Source organism: Leucoraja erinacea, chromosome 22 (assembly GCF_028641065.1).
Source record: "Leucoraja erinacea ecotype New England chromosome 22, Leri_hhj_1, whole genome shotgun sequence".
Classification (NCBI taxonomy): Eukaryota; Metazoa; Chordata; class Chondrichthyes; order Rajiformes; family Rajidae; genus Leucoraja; species Leucoraja erinaceus.
In genome coordinates, this window is record NC_073398.1 from 25013661 (window position 1) to 25035842 (window position 22182).

Below are 22182 nucleotides of genomic sequence, written 5' to 3' on the forward strand. Positions count from 1 at the left end.
GTTCCTTCTTAAACAGATAAAGGGCCTGTTTGCTTTGCACGTTTCTATGTACGGAGCAGGCTTGGCAAAGTAGGGATCAATTTGTATTAAGAGTAGAAGTTTGAGTAAGTAATAAACATTTTATTAAAATGTTTGTGTTGCAGATATGGAAGTTCTGTACTGGAAACACATGAAGGAAAGACTTGGTGCACAAAGGAAGTATCAGCAGAGGATGGTGAGTGAGTGCAAGTTATATCAGCAGAGAATAATCACTAGATGCTGTCAAATTCAGCAATATTTATTATTCTGGTTCCTCGTCTGGATCGGGGTGGTGGAGGATCATTTAACCAGAAACCTTGCGATAATTCTCCGTCTCTGCTGTATAATCTGTTCACAGCTGTAATTGGAGGTACGACAATCTCTTTTGGTAATCCTTCCAGATATGGGCACATGGTTCAATTCAGACTCAAAAGCGGGATGTGTGATTTGGCTTATCAACAAAATTGCACATTTGCATATAATGGCTGTTGTCTCGAGGAGGTGATGCGGATATATGATCAGATATGGCTTGGTTGGGGAGAAGGTAAATAAGACATGGCAGAGAGAAATGGTGATAGGATTAACAAAATAATCTTTTTGAATGATGCAGCAAGCAACGATGGGATGAATGACTTTTTTTCTGAGAAGGGAGGGGCAAGTCTTAAAGTGAGGCAGAGACCATCGTGAAAGTAGGTAAATGTTTTGGGGGAAGAGTGTGTTTCAAGGTGGGGGGGGGGGGGCGCAAGGGAAATACTTGGCCCGCTCTATCCTTGATGTTGGATGCATTATTAGGAGGGTGTCAGAGTTGTGCATGGTTCAAGGTGTCGCATGTGGCTCGGGGCCTTTCGTGTGCATGGACTGATCTTTCACAGGCAGGTGAAATTTGTTCCATGTTCAGAGATCTATGAATTAATTTTCTGGAATTGTGTCGACCATTAGATGGATGAAATGACGAGTAAGTTCTGTTCGGTTTATGGGTTGCTAATGAGTAATTTAGGTGGTTTGTATGCGGGGGAGTCTGAGACGGAATTGGAAAATATAGATTCTGATTCTATGGTCCCTAATGCATTTGCAGATGCATTCCGGTTTGTGTCAGTGCTCCTGCTGTTGGTGTTTATCATTATGTTAATGAAGTCTTTCCTCTGCAGATTGCTCTACGTGGGCGGGTAATAGAAGAGTTAGAAATTGAAGCAGGGGATGTGGAAGAAGAATTAAATGACTTGCAGGATCAAGCCGAAGACCATCTGGATTACGAGGGAATAGAAGGTAATTGAAGAGAAGGGGTTTCACACTATTCTTGATACTTGGTGCTGAGTAAGCGCTGTAAGATAATTTTCTTTCATTCAAACAAATACAAAAACTCATGAGAATTGACCATGGGCATCCTTCTCTAGCCCTTTGCCATTAGACTTGGGTTTATTGTTAGGTGTACTGAGATACAGTGAAATGCTTTGTTTTGCATGTTATCCAAACAGACCATGTGTATGATGCATTAATACCATCAAGTCAAACTCATGAACAATTGGCACAGGAAAGGGTGCAGAGTGCTGAATCTAGTTCTTAGTATTGTGACGCAATAGTCCCATCGACAAAAGTCCAATGTCCGCAAGCGGGTAGAGGTGAATCTGTCAGTACCCCAGCTTACGCAAGAACAGTTCAGAAGCCAAAGAAAACAGGAAGAAGTTGTGGCTGAATATGGTGGTGTGCACGATCAATCGTCTGTACGTTCTGCCAGATAGGAGCTGGGAAGTGCACAGTGCCCTCCATAATGTTTGGGACAAAGACCCATCATTTATTTATTTGCCTCTGCACTCCACAATCTAAGGTTTGTAATAGAAAAAAAATCACATGTGGTTAAAGTGCACGTTGTCAGATTTTAATAAAGGCCATTTTTATATATTTTGGTTTCACCATGTAGAAATTACAGCAGTGTTTATACATAGTCCCCCTATTTCAGGGCACCATAATGTTTGGGACACGTGGCTTCACAGGCGTCTGTAACTGCTCAGGTGTGTTTAATTGCTTCAATACAGGTAAAGAGGTATTGCAGGTATTGTTGAATATCCTTTGTATGTAATGACTGCTTGAAGTCTGCGATTCATGGACATCACCAGTTACTGGGTGTCTTCTCAGTGATGCTCTGTCAGGTCTGTATTGCAGCCATCGTTAGCTTATGCTTGTTTTGGGGCCTAGTCCCCTTCAGTTTTCTCTTCGGCATATAAATGGCATGCTCAATTGGGTTCAGATCGGGCGATTAACCTGACCACTCAAGAATTGACCAATTTTTTAGCTTTGAAAAACTCCTTTGTTGCTTTGGCAGTATGTTTTGAATCATTGTCTTGCTGTAGAATGAACCACCGGCCAATGAGTTTTGAGGCGTTTGTTTGAACTTGAGCTGATAGGATATGTCTATACACTTCAGAATTCATTATGCTACTACCATCAGCAGTTGTGTCATCAATGAAGATAAGTGAGCCAGTACCTTCAGCAGCCATACATGCCCAGGCCATAACACTCCCACCACAGTGTTTCACAGATGAGGTGGTATGCTTTGTATCTTGGGCAGTTCTTTCTCGTCTCCATACTTTGCTCTTGCCATCACTCTGATTGATATAAGTTAATCTTTGTCTCATCTGTCCACAAGACCTTTTTCCAGAACTGTGGTTGCTCTTTTCAGTACATCTTGGCAAACTGTAACTGTTTTGCGGCTAACCAGTGGTTTGCATCTTGTTGTGTATTTCTGTTCATGAAATCTTCTGCGGACAGTGGTCATTGACAAATCCACACCCGACTCTGGAAGAGTGTTTCTGATCTGTCGGATAGGTGTTTGGGGATTTTTTCTTTATTATAGAGAGAATTCTTCTGTCATCAGCTGTGGAGGTCTTCCTTGGCCAGCCAGTCCCTTTGCGATTAATAAGCTCACCAGTGCTCTCTTTCTTCTTAATGATGTTCCAAACAGTTGATTTTGGTAAGGCTAAGGTTTGGATGATGTCTCTGACAATGCCATTCCTGTTTCTCAGTTTCATAATGGCTTCTTTGACTTTCATTGGCACAACTTTGATCCTCATGTTGATAAACAGCAATAACAGTTTCCAAAGGTGATGGAAAGACTGGAGGAAAGACTAGGTGCTGAGAGCTTACTTATACTTGCATTAAGAAGGCATTAAAACACATCTGAGCAATTACAAACACCTGTGAAGCCATGTGTCCCAAACATTATGGTGCCCTGAAATACGGGGACTGTATAAACACAGCTGTAATTTCTACATGGTGAAACCAAAATGTATAAAAATACCCTTTAATAAAATCTGACAATGTGCACTTTAACCACATGTGATTTTTTTTTTTTTTCCATTACAAATCCCAAATTGTGGAGTACAGAGACAAATAAATAAATGATGGGTCTTTGTCCCAAACATTATGGAGGACACTGTAAGGTATAACTGGGATGGGACAGACTTTTGATTATGTTGACTCCTGACCACAGCCATAGCTTTCCCTTTCTCTCTGCCTCGTGACTTTGGCACTCCACTGCAGGTACCAGTTGGTTTGAATGAAATTCCAGAGTGGGACTGCCAGGGGCAGAATCTATCCTTGTATTTGTGATGTAATTGAACATTGACTGTATCCTTGGCCCAATCAGCCAGTATGTGGGTTTCAGTTACTTTATAGAATGTGTGTAATCCACTGACATGAGTATGATGTTTATATCTCCTGTACCCTGATGAGGCTCTGACACAAACATCTCAAGATTAGGATGGCTTCTGATCTTTCCCAGTACTTGGTGCGTGGCTGCTATGATTCCATTAATGTAGAACAGAAAAATTAAAGCACAAGAACAGGCCCTATGACCCACAATGTTTGTGCAAAACATAATGCCAAGACATGATCTATATCCCTCCATTCCCAGCACGTGCCTATCTAGAAACCTCTTGAACGCCAATACCCTTGTTTGAACTAGGGAAAATTACTGTACAGTCTTGGTACCGTATTAAAATAGCACAAAATCTCTTCTCTTAGGAACTTGTTACGGGCAATCACCACTCTCTGATTGTTAAAAAAAAAAAAAAAAACGCCCCACACATCTCCTTCAAACATGCTGGGGGGGGGGGGGGGGAATGTTCTGACTGTCCAACCTATCCTATACCTCTCATTTTGTATACTTCTATCAGATCTCCCCTTACCTTCCAGTGTTAAAAAAAACAACCAAAGTTTGCATAGCTATTACCCCCTAATTCAGGCAACATTCTGTTAACGGTTCCACTTTTTGACCAAAGTATTTTGCCTGTGCCTTGATGACCAGAATATTGCATTATGAGATATGTCAGACAAGCAACGGGAAATTTAAGTTGGTGATCAATAAGCATAGACAAGATTCCAGCATCCGTAGTTCCTTTTGTCGTCTTGTAATGTTTTGACAAGATAGAATTTCAATGTTCAGGCTGTAATCGAGCCATTAGTATGGTTAAAACCATACTGCCAATATCGTGCATGAACAATCGTTTCATATTTTGTATTCTGCTTTTTCAAACAACTTCATTCCTTGCATTTATGGTCGTGAAATTTCACATGTAAAGCGGAGTCTGTGAAGCTACTTCCCTTACCTTGAATTTGCATCTTCTTGCAGAGCAGAGGGAACCCACATTTTGACAACATTACACAATATATTGAGCAGCAGCAGGCAGTTTGGCCTTTTTGACCACCTCTATAATTTATTACAATCATAACTAATCCTCTTAAAACCATGCTCCTGCTCTTACTACACTGCTTGGTGTCGTTTGTGAATGCAAATCTATCTGCCTGCTCCAATATATTCAGTGACTGAGTAGGTGTTAGAAGCAGGTACTCTTTAAATATATATAAATAAATAAAATTAACAAGTATTTAATTGGGTACTTGAAACATCATGGCACAGACGGCTACAGGTAGAGTGCTAGAAAGTATTAGAACAGATGGGTACTTGATGGCTGGCACAGGTGTGAGGGGCCAAAGGGCCTATTTCTAGGTTGCTTGACTTGTACATGCTTCCTCCCACCCTCTGCTCCCTAACCGATGCCTGTCTCAGACTACTCGTACACACACTCAACGTTATTTTTCAAAAGCGATCTATTGAATTCGATTTGAATTGATCAACACTGTCCTAGGGAGCCTGTACCTTGGATTGACCATTTGCTCACTGAAGCGTTGCACTAGACAGTTTAATTTTGAATTTTCCCTCCCCACTTTCATGTGCAGGCCGTATCAATGGTCTTCTGCTTAGACAAAGTGAAAGATTTTGAGGTCAATGCAGCAAACATGGAATTTTACTAAGAGTAAAGGGCTAATATTACAGTGTGAAAGAATATTATCAAGAATAACAAAATAGGTTATAGAATATTATCAAGAATAACAATGACTAGGCCATTTCGCCCTTCGAGCCAGCACCGCCATTCAACTCTCCCCATATCCCTTGATTCTGCTAGCTCTAAGAGCTCTAACTCTCTTTTGAAAGCATCCAGTGAATTGGCCTCCACTGCCTTCTGAGGCAGAAAATTCCTCAAATTCACAACTGAGAAAAAGTTTTTTCCTCATCTCAGTTTTAAATGGCCTAACCCTTATTCTTAAACTGTGGCCCCTGGTTCTGTACTCCCCCAACATCGGGAACATGTTTCCTGCATCTAGCGTGTCCAATCCCTTAATAATTTTATGTTTCCATAAGATCCCCTCACATCCTTCTAAATTCCAAAGCCAATTAACTTATAAACCTGTACATCTTTGGAAAATGGCAGTTAACCGGAGCACCTGGAGAAACCCCACATGGTCACAGGGAGAAGGTACAACCTACGTTCAGACTGCACCCGTAGTCAGGATTGAACCCCGGTCTCTGGCGCTGTAAGGCAACAACTCTATCGCTGTGCCACCGTGCTGGTTCTTTATCGCGATGATGGCTGAGTAAAATATACAGCTAGAAATCCCTCATGTTTCTGGCATGTGTTCCTTTTACTTTAGATGACATTGATTTGGATCATGAAGCGATTGGACCTCAGGATAACCACAGCCCTATGAATCTGGGTAAGCAGTAAAACTTGTGATCCAACTATATTGCAACCTTCTGTTCCTTCTCCCTGTAAATGGATAAATCTTCCTACACTCTGAAAACCATTTTTATTTCTGCCCTTCCCTCTATTTTCTGTGTAAACTTCCCACTGTAATTTAAAATGAACCTTTCTCCTTATAACTTCAGTTAGACATTAACAATTATAGCGGAGTGTGAAGATAGATAGATAGATAGATAGATAGAGAGAGACCCAGAGTTACAGGATAGAGGAGATTGTCAAAGTTCATATCCACCTCACTGCCTGTCATTCTTGAATAAACTATTCCCCCATAGCCCAACTCCCTCATAACTAGGTGAACAATGTCTTTCACGGTAAACTTCTCTGCATCTATCCCTTATTCTGGGTAAACTTCTCCTTTTCCATAACTTAGGGTGAATCCTCTTTCCCACCGCTTTCCCTGTAACTTAAGTAAACTTTTTATACTCTCCCCTTTTTCCATCCCTATCACATCCTCCATCCCTATCACATCTTCAGGCACCAGCATATCTTCTCTGTAACTGAATGAACCTTCCCTGTGTAATTCTGGGTATGATTTATTTATCTTTTGATTAAGAGTTAATCTCTCATTCCTCTGAAGCCCTCTTTTGTCCATGATTAAATTTTCTATCTATCATTACAGATCTTCTTGGAGAATCTGGAGGCGTGAGTTATGAAGAGCTTGTCAGAAGGAACGTGGTATGCAAACTTGCTGAAAATATTTACTTTGATATTTCTTTTAAATTTAATATTCAGCGGGTTTATTTAAAATGCAGCTACCAGAAGTCAGCAGAAGATTTTTGAGGATGTTCATGTTTGGGTTCTGAATCGGTATATACTGTCAATATTGATAAGAATTCAAATGCAGTATTTTCAGACAGATATTTGAGCTGTTCTAAGACCCAGAATTTTCAACATATGGTCTACAGCAGTAAATTGCAATAAGATTCAATAGTTAAACATATGTTCATTTTTGGGAAGTTGGTATTGCTAGAAAGTTTTATTGCTTTATTGTTCATCCTTGACTGCCTGAGTGGCTGATAATGTACTTTGTTCCCTGAAATGATATTAATATTGCACAACCACTTCTAGTCCAAATTCTACTCTATACCAGTGAAACATTTTTGTTTGAGGCAAAGGAGCAATATATCCCATGTCTTGTATTGCTGCAATTTTCATATTTCACTTTGAACTTTTTTTGTATATCTTTCATTCATTGTTCTTTAATTCTCCACATCACCGTCTATATCTCTCGTTTCCCTTATCCCTAACCAGTCTGAAGAAGGGTCTCGACCCGAAACGTTACCCATTCCTTCTCTCCAGAGACGCTGCCTGTCCCGCAGAGTTACTTCAGCTTTTTGTGTTTTTGGTTTAAAGCAGCATCTATAGTTCATTCTTACACAGTGCTATTCTCTTGCTCTTCAACCAGGTGCTGCCTGTGGCAGAGTTCCTCCTGCGGGTTTTTGTTGTTCTCTTTTGCTGATTGGATGACTTCCTTATGAAATATCTGTGTATTGTCCTCAAGCACGACTTTGAGCTTCTAGGTGCCTGCCGATTTTGAACTCTATCTCACTCCCACTCAAAAGCCCTCTGCCTCCTACACTGTTCCATCGAAGCTTGAGGATCAACACCTCCCTTCCAGCCAATTCTAGATTTGAAATTGTATTCAGTAATTTCATATTTCTACCGGTATCTCGTAAGTCGTTTAGACAATTTCGGGTAATTATTCTGCCTTCCCTATTTACAACTCGTACGAGCTTTTGTTTCCTTATTTGATCAGCTATCACTATTTCATGTTGCACTCGGCTTCCTTTTTTAATTTAATCTCTCCACATTTCTGTCCACTGTATACATTCCTTTTTTAAATGTTCTTGATTCCCCTCTGTCCTGACGTTTCTCTGCAGCTTAGCTCTTGTTCTATCCTTCAAAAAATTAAATGAATCTAATATTAGCTGTCTTTGTATTCAAAGATCCTGCCTTTTATGCAGGGAATTTCCATTCGTAGAGGAACAAAATCCTTCAGCCCACTGAGTTCACACTGACTATTAAGATCACATCTCTTTACACCAATAGAATTCAAACTCGTTTTATTTTCCCCAGTAATTTTTGGTGTTGATTCTTGCTGTAATGTTCTAGGCCAATGTTATCACTACACTAGTAAATGCCCCTTGTAGTTCTCACAGAGTCGAATAGTTTACACTACTGTTTTAGTTGTTTCCATTTTGTATCCAAGGTCCTTATTTTCGCAAACCTTAATTTGTTCTGAAATTCCACTCAGAATGCTGGCTATTGGATTAAGCACTGATCTGTTCTTCTATTCCAGGAACTGTTTATTGCTAACTCCCAGCAGTATGCTCAAGAAACAGCTCTGTCCCTCCGTGTAAAGGACTGGGAGGATAAGATTGGTCCACGATTAGTGAAAGAAGTGAGTGTACCTTAAATTGGTTTAATGTAATGAGCAAATTTAAGGGGTTGATTGTATTGCTGAAAGTCTAGACCGGAGGCATGAACCCATTTCTAGTTAGCAGCATAATTTTCTGTTGGGTTTTCACTCCCTGCCCCCTCATATTTCTACATTACCATTGTGTAGTTCTACATAGGTTGCCAGTTCAGTAACTGGTAAAATGGGGAGAGGAGTCGGCAGGAAATGAAGTATGTCTAAAAAGTAAAAATAATGGCGTGCGTTTGACTAACGTTTGAAATTATGGTTACAAATTAAGTGCAAGGATCTGCTGTGAAAATATCACCAGGTTAAATTAAAACAATTTTTGTAGATGGACATATATTGTCCACGAGTTTTTGTTTTGTTATTTGCGATGAAGGTTCTGATAAACTGTTGCCTGTAAAAATATCTCTCAGGCTTGCTCAGATAAGTAGACCAATGTTGCATTTCTCCCAAGTGAACACAACAAGCTGCCAAATCTGTTTTCTAATGACACGATTAAGGGTCATTTTGTTTATTGGCCAAACTCCCAAGTTGGAGAAATAAGTATTTTCTGAGTTTGTTTGTGCACAAGGGTTTAAAATGTAAAACTTAAGCTGATTAATTACGATGAATGACTAATTAAATCATAAATTTATTCTGGCAATTTTGAGGGTAGTGGTGGTGGGTGTTACGGAAAGAGTAAGACCTTGGCAGAATTGGAAAAAAATATTAATAAACCTTCAGAATGAGCATGTAATTGGGATATTAATTTGTATGCAGAAAAATGTGAAGAACCACATTTTGATTAGCAGCATAATAAGTTAAATAGTAACAAAAGGATAAGATTGACAAGAACAAATAAATAAGATAATGGAACACGATAAACTAACATTTGAAAATAAACAAGGTTTTATTTATGGGCTAGAACTGAAAAATAAATATATGCTAAACCTGTGTTAAGGATTGGTCATATTTGAAGAAATGGTCAGTCTTAAAAACTGGAGACACTAGAGGAGATGTGCCTTTAAAAAATAATGTACATGGCGAATTATAAAAATTCAGAAACTCAATGGAATAAAGATGAACAGGATGGGTGTCTCTTGAAAAGATGAGTCTTATTGGAGAAATTATGAATAGTTTTAATCAAAGACTTCAGAGAATTCCACACAGAACTAAAAGGCTTCAGTGTAAGGAAATCAAATAGAAAACATTAAACTTTTCCCTCGTGTTAAGAAAACAGAACTTTGGTCGGTTAGTTTAACATCTGTCATAGGGAAAATCATAGAAGCTTTATTAAATATGTTCTGGAGAGCACTCAGAAAAAATAATCAGGGTTAGTTGGCAAAGTTACTGAGATTTTGTGCAAGGGAAATAATGCCTCAATCTGAGTTCTTTGTGAAGAACTAATATATTGTTGGTAAAGGGGAACCACTGGATCTGTTAAAGTAAAATGCCATTTTTCTGGCAGTCAAAACTTTGGTGTCAGACAAGCGGATTCCTATATACGCTAAGCATTTTTAAATTCACTTTTTAAAGATGTTACACAGTAGGAAAAAAATTCCAGTTAACCGTTTAAAAAAAAAAAAAAAAAAGTTGAGTAACAGACAGAGGTAAGTTTCAAGACGGCACAGGAAATGGAACTGGGTGAGTTTATAAGGAGCCCAGGAAATGGAGCTCAGCTGTGTTAAAGGCATCCTGTGTGCCAGATGATGAACCTTCGGGATTCCTAAATATTTAAAACAAATGAAAGGAATTTTATGGTATTTAGACATCCAGAAGATATTTAATAAAGTATCACATGAGAGGTTATTGCAGAAAATAAAAGCTCATGGTGTAGAAGGTAACAAAGGCTTGGATCGAAGATTGGCTGCCGAGCACAAACCAATGTAGACACGAGTCATTTTCCGGTTGTTAAATTAGTTTAGTTTAGAGTTACAGCGCGGAAACAGGCCCTTTGGCCCACCAGATCCGTGCCGACCAGCGATCCCCGCACATTAACACGATCCTACACCCACTAGTGACAATTTTTACATTCACCAAGCTAATTAACCTACAAACCTGTACGTCTTTGGAGTTTGGGAGGAAACCGAAGATCTCGGAGAAAACCCACGCAGGTCATGGGGAGAACGTACAAACTCCGTACAGACAGCGCCTGTGGTCGGGATTGAACTTGGGTCTCCGATGCTGCATTTGCTATGGCAACAACTATACCACTGCGCCACTGTGACCGCCCAATGTAATAAGTAGTGTACGTGTATACTGAAATAGGAGATGTGATCTCTACTGTTACACAGAAAAGCTGGAGAAACTCAGCGGGTGCAGCAGCATCTATGGAGCGAAGGAAATAGGCAACGTTTCGGGCCGAAACCCTTCTTCAGACTGATCAGGGGTGGGGGTGGGTGGGGACAAGAAAGGGAAAAGGAGGAGTAGCCGGAAGGCTGGAGGGTGGGAGGAGACAGCAGGGGAGCTGAGGAAGGGGAGGAGACAGCAAGGACTAACAGAGTTGGGAGAAGTCGATGTTCATGCCCCCGGGATGCAGACTCCCCAAACGGAATATGAGGTGCTGTTCCTCCAATTTCCGGTGCTGCTCGCTGTGGCCATGAAGGAGACCCAGGACAGAGAGGTCGGAGATGGAGTGGGAGGGGGAGTTGAAGTGCTGAGCCACCGGGAGGTCAGCTTGGTTATTGCGGACCGAGCGGAGGTGTTCGGCGAAACGATCGCCCAACCTCCGCTTGGTCTCACCGATATAGATCTGCTGACATCTAGAGCAGCGGACGCAATAGATGAGGTTGGAAGAGATGCAGGTAAACCTCTGTCGCACCTGGAACGATTGCTTGGGTCCCTGAAAGGAGTTGAGGGGGGAGGTAAAGGGACAAGTGTTGCATCTGCTGCGGCCGCAAGGGAAAGTGCCCGGGGAGGGGGTGGACCGAGAGGGAAGGGAAGAATTGACAAGGGAGTTATGGAGGGAGCGGTCTTTGCGGAAGGCAGATATGGGGGGAGATGGGAAGATGTGGCCAGTAGTGGGGTCACGTTGGAGGTGGCGAAACTGACGGAGGATTATTTTTTGTATGTGATGGCTGGTGGGGTGAAAGGTGAGGACTAGGGGGACTCGGCCCTTGTTGCGAGTGCGGGGATGGGGAGAGAGAGCAGTGTTGCGGGGTATGGAAGAGACCCTGTGTTAACACTGTGATCTCTACTTATTGTTTTGGATAAAGGAATTGAAGATGTGAATGTTTAATTTGTTGATGACGCAAAGATGGGTAGGAAAGTAAGTTGAAGAGGATGTATGGAGGATGCAAACAAATGTAGATAGTTAATCGTGGGCAGATATTGCATAATGTGGAAACATTTTGGCAGGAAAAATAAGAAAGCAATCTTTTATCTAATTAGTGCGAATAAAGAGTTGCTGTTTAAGAAAAGGTTAAATTTCTGAAGGTAACAAAAGTTTGGAACTTTCCACAAAACGTCAAAGAAGAGGTTTTGAATATTTTTTATGGCAGTTTGATTATTGATAAGGGAAGAAAAAATTACGGGGTAAGTGGGAATGCGTTTGAAATTACAATCAGAGTATCTGTGATTTTATTAAATGGCATGGTAAGTCTGAGCCAGGCAGTCTATTCCCAATTTCTATGTAACTCACTCCCATTGGGATTGGATTGGCTGAATAGTACAGATGCATTTAAAAGTCAAGTGTTTCGTGGTCATATGTGCCTTTAACTGAATGATCAAATTCCTTTTTGCTGCAGCTTAATAGGCCTGTAAACACAAATATGTAATCAGTAATACAATACATTAATAACTAATACTAGGTAACTAAATAATGCAAAACTGAAATCCATTGTGCAATCAATGAGACCGTTCATAGAATATCATGGTTGCTGATGTTTGTTCAAGATCCTGATCGTTGCTGGGAAGAACCTGTTCTAAACCTGATGATTATGGTGTTCAAGGTCCTGTGCCGCCTTCCCAAATAGTGAAATGAGAGCATGGCCAGGGTTGTGTGTGTCTTTGATATTGGTTGCCGTTTTCTGGCAGCACCTTCTGACGGATCCCTTTTGATAGCTGGGAGGTCAGTACCTGTGATGAACTGATCAGTGTCTATGGTCACCTTTGTTCCTGGGCATAAAAATTGTCGAACCAGGCTGTTATGTAACCAGTAAGCATGTTGTCTACCGTACATCTGGAGAAGTTCAATAAAATATTAGTTGACATCGATGTGCTGGGCCCAGGACAGATCTTCAGTGATATGCACATTCAGGAACTTTAAGCTGATGACTCCACCGCCATCCTGGCGATGAACATGGGTTCATCGATCCTTCGCTTTACCCTACTTAAGGTAACAATCAGCTCCTTAGTCTTGAGCAAGCCACAAAAACATTAGTGCGGAGCGAATAGAGGGTGATGCTGAAGAGGAAAAATGGGGAGAGGAGTGCACCATGTACATTAAGTGGTAAATGACTTGTTTCGGTGCTAAATGTGCTATGTAATTTTATATCAACAGATTACATTTTTACTATATTTGTGCATGGAGTGGAAAATGAAAATTACATTCACATTCCTAAAAGGTGAATTTGGTAAACATTTGATGGAGAAAAACTGCAGGATATGGAACTAATTTACTATCTCTTTCAAAGAGCGTAATGGGCCAAATGTTGCTTTATGCTTATTCAATTTTTGTGACAACTTTTCTGCATCCTGATCAACTGTGACTTTTTGTTTTTTCTGACACACTAGGAGGAGAGAGCTGGATTTGCTATCCATGATTATGGGGATAGAATTGTGGATGCATTTGATTACATTAAACAAAGACTTTCGTTTGCAAATATAGTGGCTGGGAAGGAGTCGTTTGAGGTGTGTCGATACATGCTGGCATCGCTACAGTTGGTGAGTATGCTTTTCAAGTAAGAATAAAATCTGACAAGTAGGATATTCAAACATTCACTGAAAAGGGAATATCCCGAGTTAATGTAGGTCATGGAAGGGAATCTTGGTTTGGGGAGATGGGGGAACATCTTGTAAACTAGGCAGATGCGAAGCAAAGTTTGAATTGAAGTAAATTGGCTGAAGCATTCTGGCTAATGGCTGAGAAACTTCATAATTTGCAAATGTTTGAGGTAGTGAGATTTTCCTTTTGAGTGTCACAATTTTATTGGCAAGACGACTCTTGAGCAGGCCTCGATATCAAAAAGTTGGGACTTTTCACTAGACAGCCAGTACTTCAGCATTCAACACAGATTATATTTTAGCAGTCCAAAGGACAGTGCTGGGGTTAGCTATGCTGGCAGGAAGAACAATCCTGACTCAGCATATTTAGAGCTGGTACAGGTCAATCTTATCTTGCAGATTAAAGGTAATTGAGAATTTCACTGATAGCATCTCATTGTGCATTTGGATTGATATGTGCTCCTTGGGTTTGCCTGGTATTGTATGGGCTAAGTTTTGCTTCATTGTTGTCGTCGTCGTCGTCCCCCCCCCCCCCTCTGGTACAAGAATTGAATGTTATGAGATGCTTGAAAAATTATTCATTTTCTGCTGTTGAAATGACTCGGATATGTACTTGTACAGTCTGCACCGGATTTGGCTGTGCTATTGAGCTGGGATAATTTGTAATTATTTACCTATTGACGAAATCTTGTTCCTTCTGCACAGGCTAATGATTACACAGTGGAAATATGGGAAAGAGATGGATTGTATGAGTCAGTTGACACAATGGAACTCACCTTGCTGAGCAAAGAAAGAGCTCATGATCGATTCCGCACCTACATGGCTCCATCCCTTTCCAACAAATGAGAAAGCACGCAGACCTGCCTGTATCATTTGCATCCTTAAAGCTAGAAACTCATCTTCTTATTGCTGATAGCCATACATGGAGAAGGCTGTGCTGTTTCTATTTGATTTATACAACTAATGTTAATCGCTAATGAACAAGTTGTCAGGGTCTTTATTTTGATGGAAACCTCCCTTTACAACTCGCTAAACTCCCAACAAAACAATTTGTACATTGTGACTTTGAAAAGATAATTGTGTAATTTATGTTGATATTTTGCTATGTAATCCCAGACTGTTTTAAATGGGCTGTGTATGGGACATGTACATTATCAATGCATCAAGTATCTGCATCATGTATAGTACTTTTTTTTTAAAGAAACCACTTACAGTATCTGTTTGCTCGTAAATTTTGTCTTGAACTGAAGACTTCTAGCTTGCTCATTAAATTATTTCCAATGCCATAACTAAGGCTGAATTTTGGATTTATGCCAGAAAAGTTGTCTGGGCTCATCTCCATGCCTCACTGCAATATCGGTAAATGTCACTTTTGCAGATTGTTCTTAAATCTATCTTCTGATTTAACTAGAGTTGCTCCTCAGTGAGCAACATTTTTGGTCTGCTTTTTGAGAAGTTCACCAGATTTTGAAATCTCTTCAAATACTGTAACCTGATGTTGGTTGTAACTTTGTAAGATGCAACGCCTGTCCTGTTTTGGGGTTATAGAGTTGGGATCAAAGTTATAGAATATTTCCCTATTGCCCATCCACTGCAATCATTTTCAGAAGCATTGAAATGGGGATCATGAGTGGGATGGTGTGGAACAAGGAATGATGTTGATTGGTATGTTTAGGGATGATGTGTATTGGGGTTCATTGATATAACTGGTGATCCTGATAGATTTTGGGGTACACATTAAATGTACTTTTATAAAGTGCAGAATTTTTAATGAAATTTTGTCTCAGGACATGTAAACTTGCATACTTTCTGTATTTGGATTTTAATAACCAATTTGGGATTGGAAAATCTGCAGAAATAAGCCATTCTCGAGGAAATTTGTGCTACATCCTGTTTCCAGTAAGAGAATATTCTATTGACCGTTAGATACTTTGAGGATATATCAAAAAAGATGACAAACAGGAAAACAAATAGGTGAGACTTGACATTATTTAGATGGTTTTGGGGGCGAGTGGGAGTGGTGGCGAGGGGCAGTAAGTGTTCTCATTGTTAAAATAATTTGCACAATAAAATTAACTGGCAACAAATGGTGGAAATGTCAGTGTTTGAGAACTTTGTTAATAGGGCAGCAAACAAAGCATTATTTTTACTATCTAGCTGAGCTGTATATTGTCAAATTTATTTTAATGTTCTAAGAATTATTTTTTTAAATGATTATTGGAAAGGCAGTTTGAGGATGGGTAACAAACAGTTCACTGTTGTACAGTGAAGAAATGCATAGGGGACAAGTTGTTCACGGATACATATTGACCACTAACTATTTATGCATTGAATGTGTTACTAGTGTGGTTAGAAGGCAGTTCTTTGGCCCAACTTGTCCATAAGTTGCCTGCACTTGGTCTATATCCCTCTAAACTCTTCCTAACTGTTATGTCCAAATGTATTTTGAAAGTTTTCATTGCATTTACTACTATAGCTTCCTTTGGAACCAAATAATTATCCTGCTTCATCCTGATTTTATGAATGTTGAATTATCCATGTTCAAAATGCAGATCACTGATCATCACGAACTTGACTATTTGGCCCGAAGCGTTGCCTATTTCCTTCGCTCTGTAGATGCTGCAGCACCCGCTGAGTTTCTCCAGCATTTTTGTGTACCTTACATAAATACTAAGGTAGTCAGAAGCTGGATATTCTCACCAGGTAGTCAGAAGCTGGATATTCTGCAACAAATAAGTTAAAATCTTCTGAATATTCCTTCCATAAGCAATGGTACTGATTCACCTCTACCCCCTTGATGATATTGGAAGTTGTTTAAACAACTGATGCACTACAATGCAGAGAGCTATATTCTGCACTCTTATCTGTGGTCTATCGTAAGTTTGTACTGATTGATTCTATGTAACTCATCTATTTGGATAGCATGCAAAAACAAAGCTTTTCATTGTACTTTGGTACATGTGACAATAATGATAAACCTAAAAAAAGTTACTCAAGCCTTACTCCTACTTATGAAGTGCGAGTTAGTAGGAATAAATAGTTTCTGCCTGGTCCTGTTCCAATACCACTCATGGTTTTCAACCAGACACCAGCCTGCTTGCCAAGCATGCGTTCAATCATGTGTTGGTAATTCATCTCACCATGAGAACAGCTCTGCAGGTGGGACACTGGACAGTGGCCTTGGCCTAATTTTCTTGGCCGAATGACCTAAGGTGTTCACTGATGACTGCAATGTTTGATTCCATTTGCAACTCCAGGAAAGGAAGCAGCCTATGCCTGTATATGAAAACCATACTTCATAGAAGAAAGCCTTTTGGTCCACCACCCATGGCTAAACTTGTAACCATCTGGACTAAACCTGTGTAGCAGCACTTGGTCTGTAGCCTTCCATGCATTAGCAATTTGTATAGATTTCTGCCACTACCAGTATATAGTCCTAGATTTCAGCTACCCTGAGTGAATGGATTCCTCCTCAGATCTTTGTCTTACTCTAAACATGCCTTCCCATGTTAGGCATCTCTGCCATGAGGAAGGTTTTGTATATTTCTAAACAGACTGCCCATCCAACCTCAAATGAAATTCCCAATTTCCCATATAATGTCCTTGTGAATCTTTTTTGCACCTTCTCCAGTGTAATCATCCTTCCTACAGTGTAGCCGAGTTATTCACAATATTACAGCTGTGGACCGACTTGATTTTTATAAAGTTGGACCACAACCAGGACAAGGGGTCACAGCTTAAGGATAAAGGGGAAATCCTTTAAAACCGAGATGAGAAGAACTTTTTTCACGCAGAGAGTGGTGAGTCTCTGGAACTCTCTGCCACAGAGGGTAGTTGAGGCCAGTTCATTGGCTATATTTAAGAGGGAGTTAGATGAGGCCCTTGTGGCTAAGGGGATCAGGGGGTATGGAGAGAAGGCAGGTACAGGATACTGAGTTGGATGATCAGCCATGATCATATTGAATGGCGGTGCAGGCTCGAAGGGCCGAATGGCCTACTCCTGCACCTAATTTCCTAACCCTTATATTCAATGCCCCCAGCTAATGAAGACTAATATCTCCTTCGCCACCTTATCTACATGTGCTGCCACTTTTGGGGATCTGCATACATATACACTAAGATCTCTCTTCCTTAATATTCCAGAGCCTTATTTGTTATGTGATACTCCAATGTGACCTATCACTCACTTGCAAGGTAGCTAGTCCTAAATGATATTTGCACCACCAAAAATGCCCAATTGGAGAAAATCGTCCAATTAATTATTAAATAGGTACCAAAGGTGCAGAAAAATCGAGAGTAGGGTGAAAAGTTGGACACTGGGTCACTCTGTGATGTCACATTGATGATTTGAAAAATTCAATAGAAAAATGCTGCTCTACAGTCAGCTCAGAGGTACAGGAAGACAGGATCAAAATAATCTAGCAAATAATGAGGATTAATTCAACTTGCCTTGCTTTGATACACAACCACCTCAAAATGAAGCAAGTGATGAGTATACTTCTGAAAATAGCAACAACATCTTAAATTGACATACAGATTCTTATTTAAGGCTATTTGATGTATGAGCTTAGTTTACTAGATGCAGACATTGAATGAAAACATATTTTATGGAAATGCAGTATCACAAAATCTGAAAAAATCACCAGTCTGAAGAAGGGTTTCGGCCGAAACGTTAAATATTTCCTTCGCTCCATAGATGTTGCCGCACCCGCTGAGTTTCTCCAGCACTTTTGTCTACCTTCGATTTTCCAGCATCTTCAGTTCCTTCTTAAACATCACAATATACTGACCATGTTTGCATCAATAATATGAATTTATTAAGTTCAGGATTGTCTTAATTTATTGAAACAATATCTTAAACAATGCAATATTTGGATTGTGTTAAGGCAGGAGTATATTCCATTCTTGAGGAAGCATGCCCAAATCTATATAAACAGTTTATCACATTATGCATTTTTGATTTTCCTGGTTCAAATCCAAAGCTCCATATGGTAGACGGAGCCTGAATTTAACATGTGTGACTCCTGTGCTAGGTTTCACAGGTGTGTCATGCTCCTGTATCTCTATTTTCACTTTTCAGTACTTTCAAGTTACAAAGTAGCTGTCATCCTGCATGAAATGGGTGTATACAGGCAGTAAGTGTAATCGGTTCTTTCTGTACTGGATGTTTGATATGCTAAATTTAAAATATCTAGTTTCTGACACAATAAAAACAGACAGTTTATTGTATGTTCTGATTAGGAATTCTGATCTATTGTTTCAACTCTTCTGGTATTCAGACTGGTTTCCATTAAAAAATAAAGGAAATAATGACCCATTTTCAAAATAAAGTACAAGAATTAAGTAGTTCTAAACACTGGGAATTAAACATGTCCAATTATGCCAGCAATGATTAAAATTATTAAATAATTGTTTTGACAATATAATTGGTAAGTGAATGTATTAATCATTTGGTGTCTACATTATAACAATAATTTGAAAAACTAATATTCTGCTTCAGTACAAAGTTAATTGAAGCAATTATAAGTTATGTGATTGCTCACATCTACTCACTAACATTCTGTGGGCAGCAGTGACTGTCACTTGTGTTCCTGGTTGCTAAACAAATCTTGGAATTCATTTTAAATCAATATCCAGATTATGTGCATTACATGAACAATTGTTATTCACTGTCGTGATATGTCAACTCATTTGGAAAAATTGCCAAATCTTCCCACTTGATCAGATGTAGGTAGAATTGGAAAAGTGTTTGAGTAAAATATTACAAATCCTGATCGATTTGTGACACGGGTAGACTTATAGCAAATTCTCACCAATAATTGGTGCAAACTTTTGCTAATAATCTTACATTTATCTTCAACTGAACAGTTGAACATGGGTTTTCATGTGGCCTCGGATACTCTCAGCGATTTCCTGATCAGTTTTGCTCCTATTGTAGTAATCGATGAAAAGTCCATCAGGGTTGAGAAGATAAATGATAATGGTGTGATCCACAATGTAGTCATTATCTTCATCCTTTGGACCAGCACTGTAATACACCCGATATGCCTTTCCCAGTTCCTTGATCTGTTCTGGGGTCCCAGTTAGCCCAATCATACGAGTGTGAAAATCCTTGATGTATTTTGCCATCTCTTTCACTCCATCTCTTTCTGGATCCACTGTGATGAAAATAGGTTGGACAGATGGAAGTGCTCTGTCCATGTCCAAAATGAGTATTGCATTAGACATCTTCTCCATCTCATCAGGGCAGATGTCAGGGCAATGAGTGAATCCAAAGTACAACAGCACCCACTGGCCAAAGAAATCACTCTTGGTTCTGGGTCTTCCAGTGTGATCTAGCAAGTTGAAATCACCTTGACCAAGTACCAATTTCTTCAGCTGCTCATGGCGTTTCAACTTCTCCTGTTTCTTTTTTTCCAAGTGAACATAGAAACAAAATCCCATCACAGCAGCTCCAAAGAGGCAAGTCACTAGAATTTTTTTCTGCAGTGTTATCTGTTGGCTTTTGGCAGATTTCCCCGAATTTTTGTCTGAAGACAACTTTGAGAATGATCTGTGGGTCAATAGGATTAAGTTGCCTGGTGTTACTGACATAACTCCACGAGCAAGATGGCAGGTATTTAATATACTGCTGGTTCTCAAAAACTGTACAGCTGTAAATTGAAGCTTCTCTTTCAAACAACGGTGTGAGGCTTTGTGAATTGTTAATAGTGGGACACTTTTCCCTGAATAGTTCACTAGAGTTTCAGTGTTCTGAGGTGGCAGTATAGATGATTTCTTAGTTGGCTGGGTTCTCTTAGTACAGGAATAGGAAAGCAGGTTTGTACCAAAGTGTTTCAAAACTGTATGGTTACAGTTGATAACAATAGATTTAGCCTGTAAAGGCCATTCTGTTTCCATGCTGACATTATGCGTTTTTGTTCCTAAGTGTCCATTACTCAAACGTTTTGCATTACTCAAAATCGCTTTGCCATCTCTGCCTGCAACCTCGATACGAAAAGCTGCTAACTTCAGGAATTGGCCAATGTCCAAAAGTTGACCCTGTAAAATGCAGGTGCCCAATCTTGCATACATCTTCACATCTTCAAAAGTAAAACAAACACATGCCAAATTAAATACATTGGAGAAATATCCCTATGACACACAAGAACAAAAAGGAACACAATCCTCTAATCAAGGAAATTCTGTTGAAACTCACTTCACAAACAGGCGACATGCACAGACCAACGCGTCTAGTTGCCCACTTGTAAAGATTTACTGTCCCACTAGTAACCCGCTTGCAAAGACCCACTGGTCCACCCGGTGGCCCGCTTCCCCACCATAGTCGCACTTGCAGAGATCCAGTGGCCCGCTTGCAGAGACCCACTGGTCCACCAGTAGCCCACCTGCAGACTCACTGACCGCCGGTGGCACACTTGCAGAGATCCACTGGCCCAGCAGTAGCCCATCTGCAGAGACCCAGTGGCCCACCTGCAGGGATCCACTGGCCCATTTGCAGAGACTCACTTGCCCAACAGTAGCCCACCTGCAGAGACACACTGCCACAGTAGTAGCCCACCTGCACAGACCCAGTGGCCCAGCAGTAGCCCACCTGCAGAGACCCAGTGGCCCACGTGCAGGGATCCACTGGCCGAGCAGTAGCCCACCTGCAGAGATCCAGTGGCCCACCTGCAGGGATCCACTGGCCCATTTATAGAGACTCCCTTGCCCAACAGTAGCCCACCCGCAGAGACGCACTGCCACAGCATTAGCCCACCTGCAGAGATCCAGTGGCCCACCTGCAGAGACCCAGTAGCCCACCTGCAGGGATCCACTGGTCCACCAGTAGCCCACCTGCAGAGATCCAGTGGCCCACCTGCAGAGATCCAGTGGCCCACCTGCAGAGACCCAGTGGCCCACCTGCAGAGACCCAGTGGCCCACCTGCAGAGACCCAGTGGCCCACCTGCAGAGATCCACTGGTCCACCAGTAGCCCACCTGCAGAGACCCAGTGGCCCACCTGCAGAGATCCAGTGGCCCACCTGCAGAGACCCAGTGGCCCACCTGCAGAGACCCAGTGGCCCACCTGCAGAGATCCAGTGGCCCACCTGCAGAGACCCAGTGGCCCACCTGCAGGGATCTACTGGCCCACCAGTAGCCCACCTGCAGAGAGCCCAAGGGCCACTCCGATCCTACAATTCACCTGCTCCACGCCTCGATCTTTACGAATTCCGCCTGTTCCTCTCCCCACGACTTCACTCATCTGGCTGCTATCACCCTGCGGCCTCGGTCCCCAGTCCCGCCACTCTCGTCCTTGCGGCCCGCGAGCCGGGTTTCCGCTATCGGCGGACTACAATTCCCAGCAGGCTCCGCGGCCACGCACGCGTGGTGTCGTCAGCGACAAAGACCCGGCTGGAGGAGCAGGTAGGAGGGAGGGAGGCCTGCGCCATCACCTGGACTGGAGAGAAGCAGAGAGAGACAAACCTAGCACCAACAACCCTTCAACCACCGTGCAACCTCACACCTAAACACTCAAACACCATGTACCCTCAAAACTAAACACTCAAGCATCTTCAAAACTAAACACTCAAGCACCCTGTGCCCTCAAAGCTAAACAGTCTACATCTTATTCCCTGGAAACTAAACACTCAGAACACCTTTTGGCCTCAAACTAAACACAGACACCCTAGACCCTCAAAACTCAACACAAACACCCTCAAAACTCAACACACTACCAGCCTAC

The 22182-nt window shown here is 41.1% G+C and overlaps 2 protein-coding genes across 4 annotated transcripts in view; one reads left to right on the plus strand and one right to left on the minus strand.

The window, feature by feature from the left end:
* Positions 1-14750, plus strand: part of ncaph2 (non-SMC condensin II complex, subunit H2) — a 37066-nt gene extending 22316 nt beyond the window's left edge. For both annotated transcript variants that reach the window (XM_055653215.1, XM_055653216.1), the window contains exons 15-21: positions 144-214; positions 1167-1284; positions 6007-6069; positions 6736-6791; positions 8416-8517; positions 13252-13401; positions 14167-14750. In XM_055653215.1, the coding sequence (XP_055509190.1) occupies positions 144-214; positions 1167-1284; positions 6007-6069; positions 6736-6791; positions 8416-8517; positions 13252-13401; positions 14167-14307 (701 nt within the window). In that variant the 3' untranslated portion in view covers positions 14308-14750. The remainder of the gene's footprint in view (positions 1-143; positions 215-1166; positions 1285-6006; positions 6070-6735; positions 6792-8415; positions 8518-13251; positions 13402-14166) is intronic.
* Positions 14751-18257: 3507 nt separating this feature from the next.
* On the minus strand, positions 18258-21781 carry LOC129707836 (protein SCO2 homolog, mitochondrial). 2 transcript variants are annotated; one of them, XM_055653223.1, is made up of 2 exons: positions 21643-21781; positions 18258-20543 (listed from the first exon to the last, which is right to left on the minus strand). In XM_055653223.1, exon 2 carries the CDS (start codon positions 20533-20535, stop codon positions 19318-19320), a length of 1218 nt encoding a protein of 405 aa, XP_055509198.1. In that variant the 5' UTR covers positions 20536-20543; positions 21643-21781; the 3' UTR covers positions 18258-19317. The 2 variants fall into 2 exon arrangements, with proteins under 2 accessions (XP_055509198.1, XP_055509197.1); XM_055653222.1 differs by having other exon boundaries at positions 21603-21717.
* Between the last annotated feature and the right edge of the window lie 401 nt (positions 21782-22182).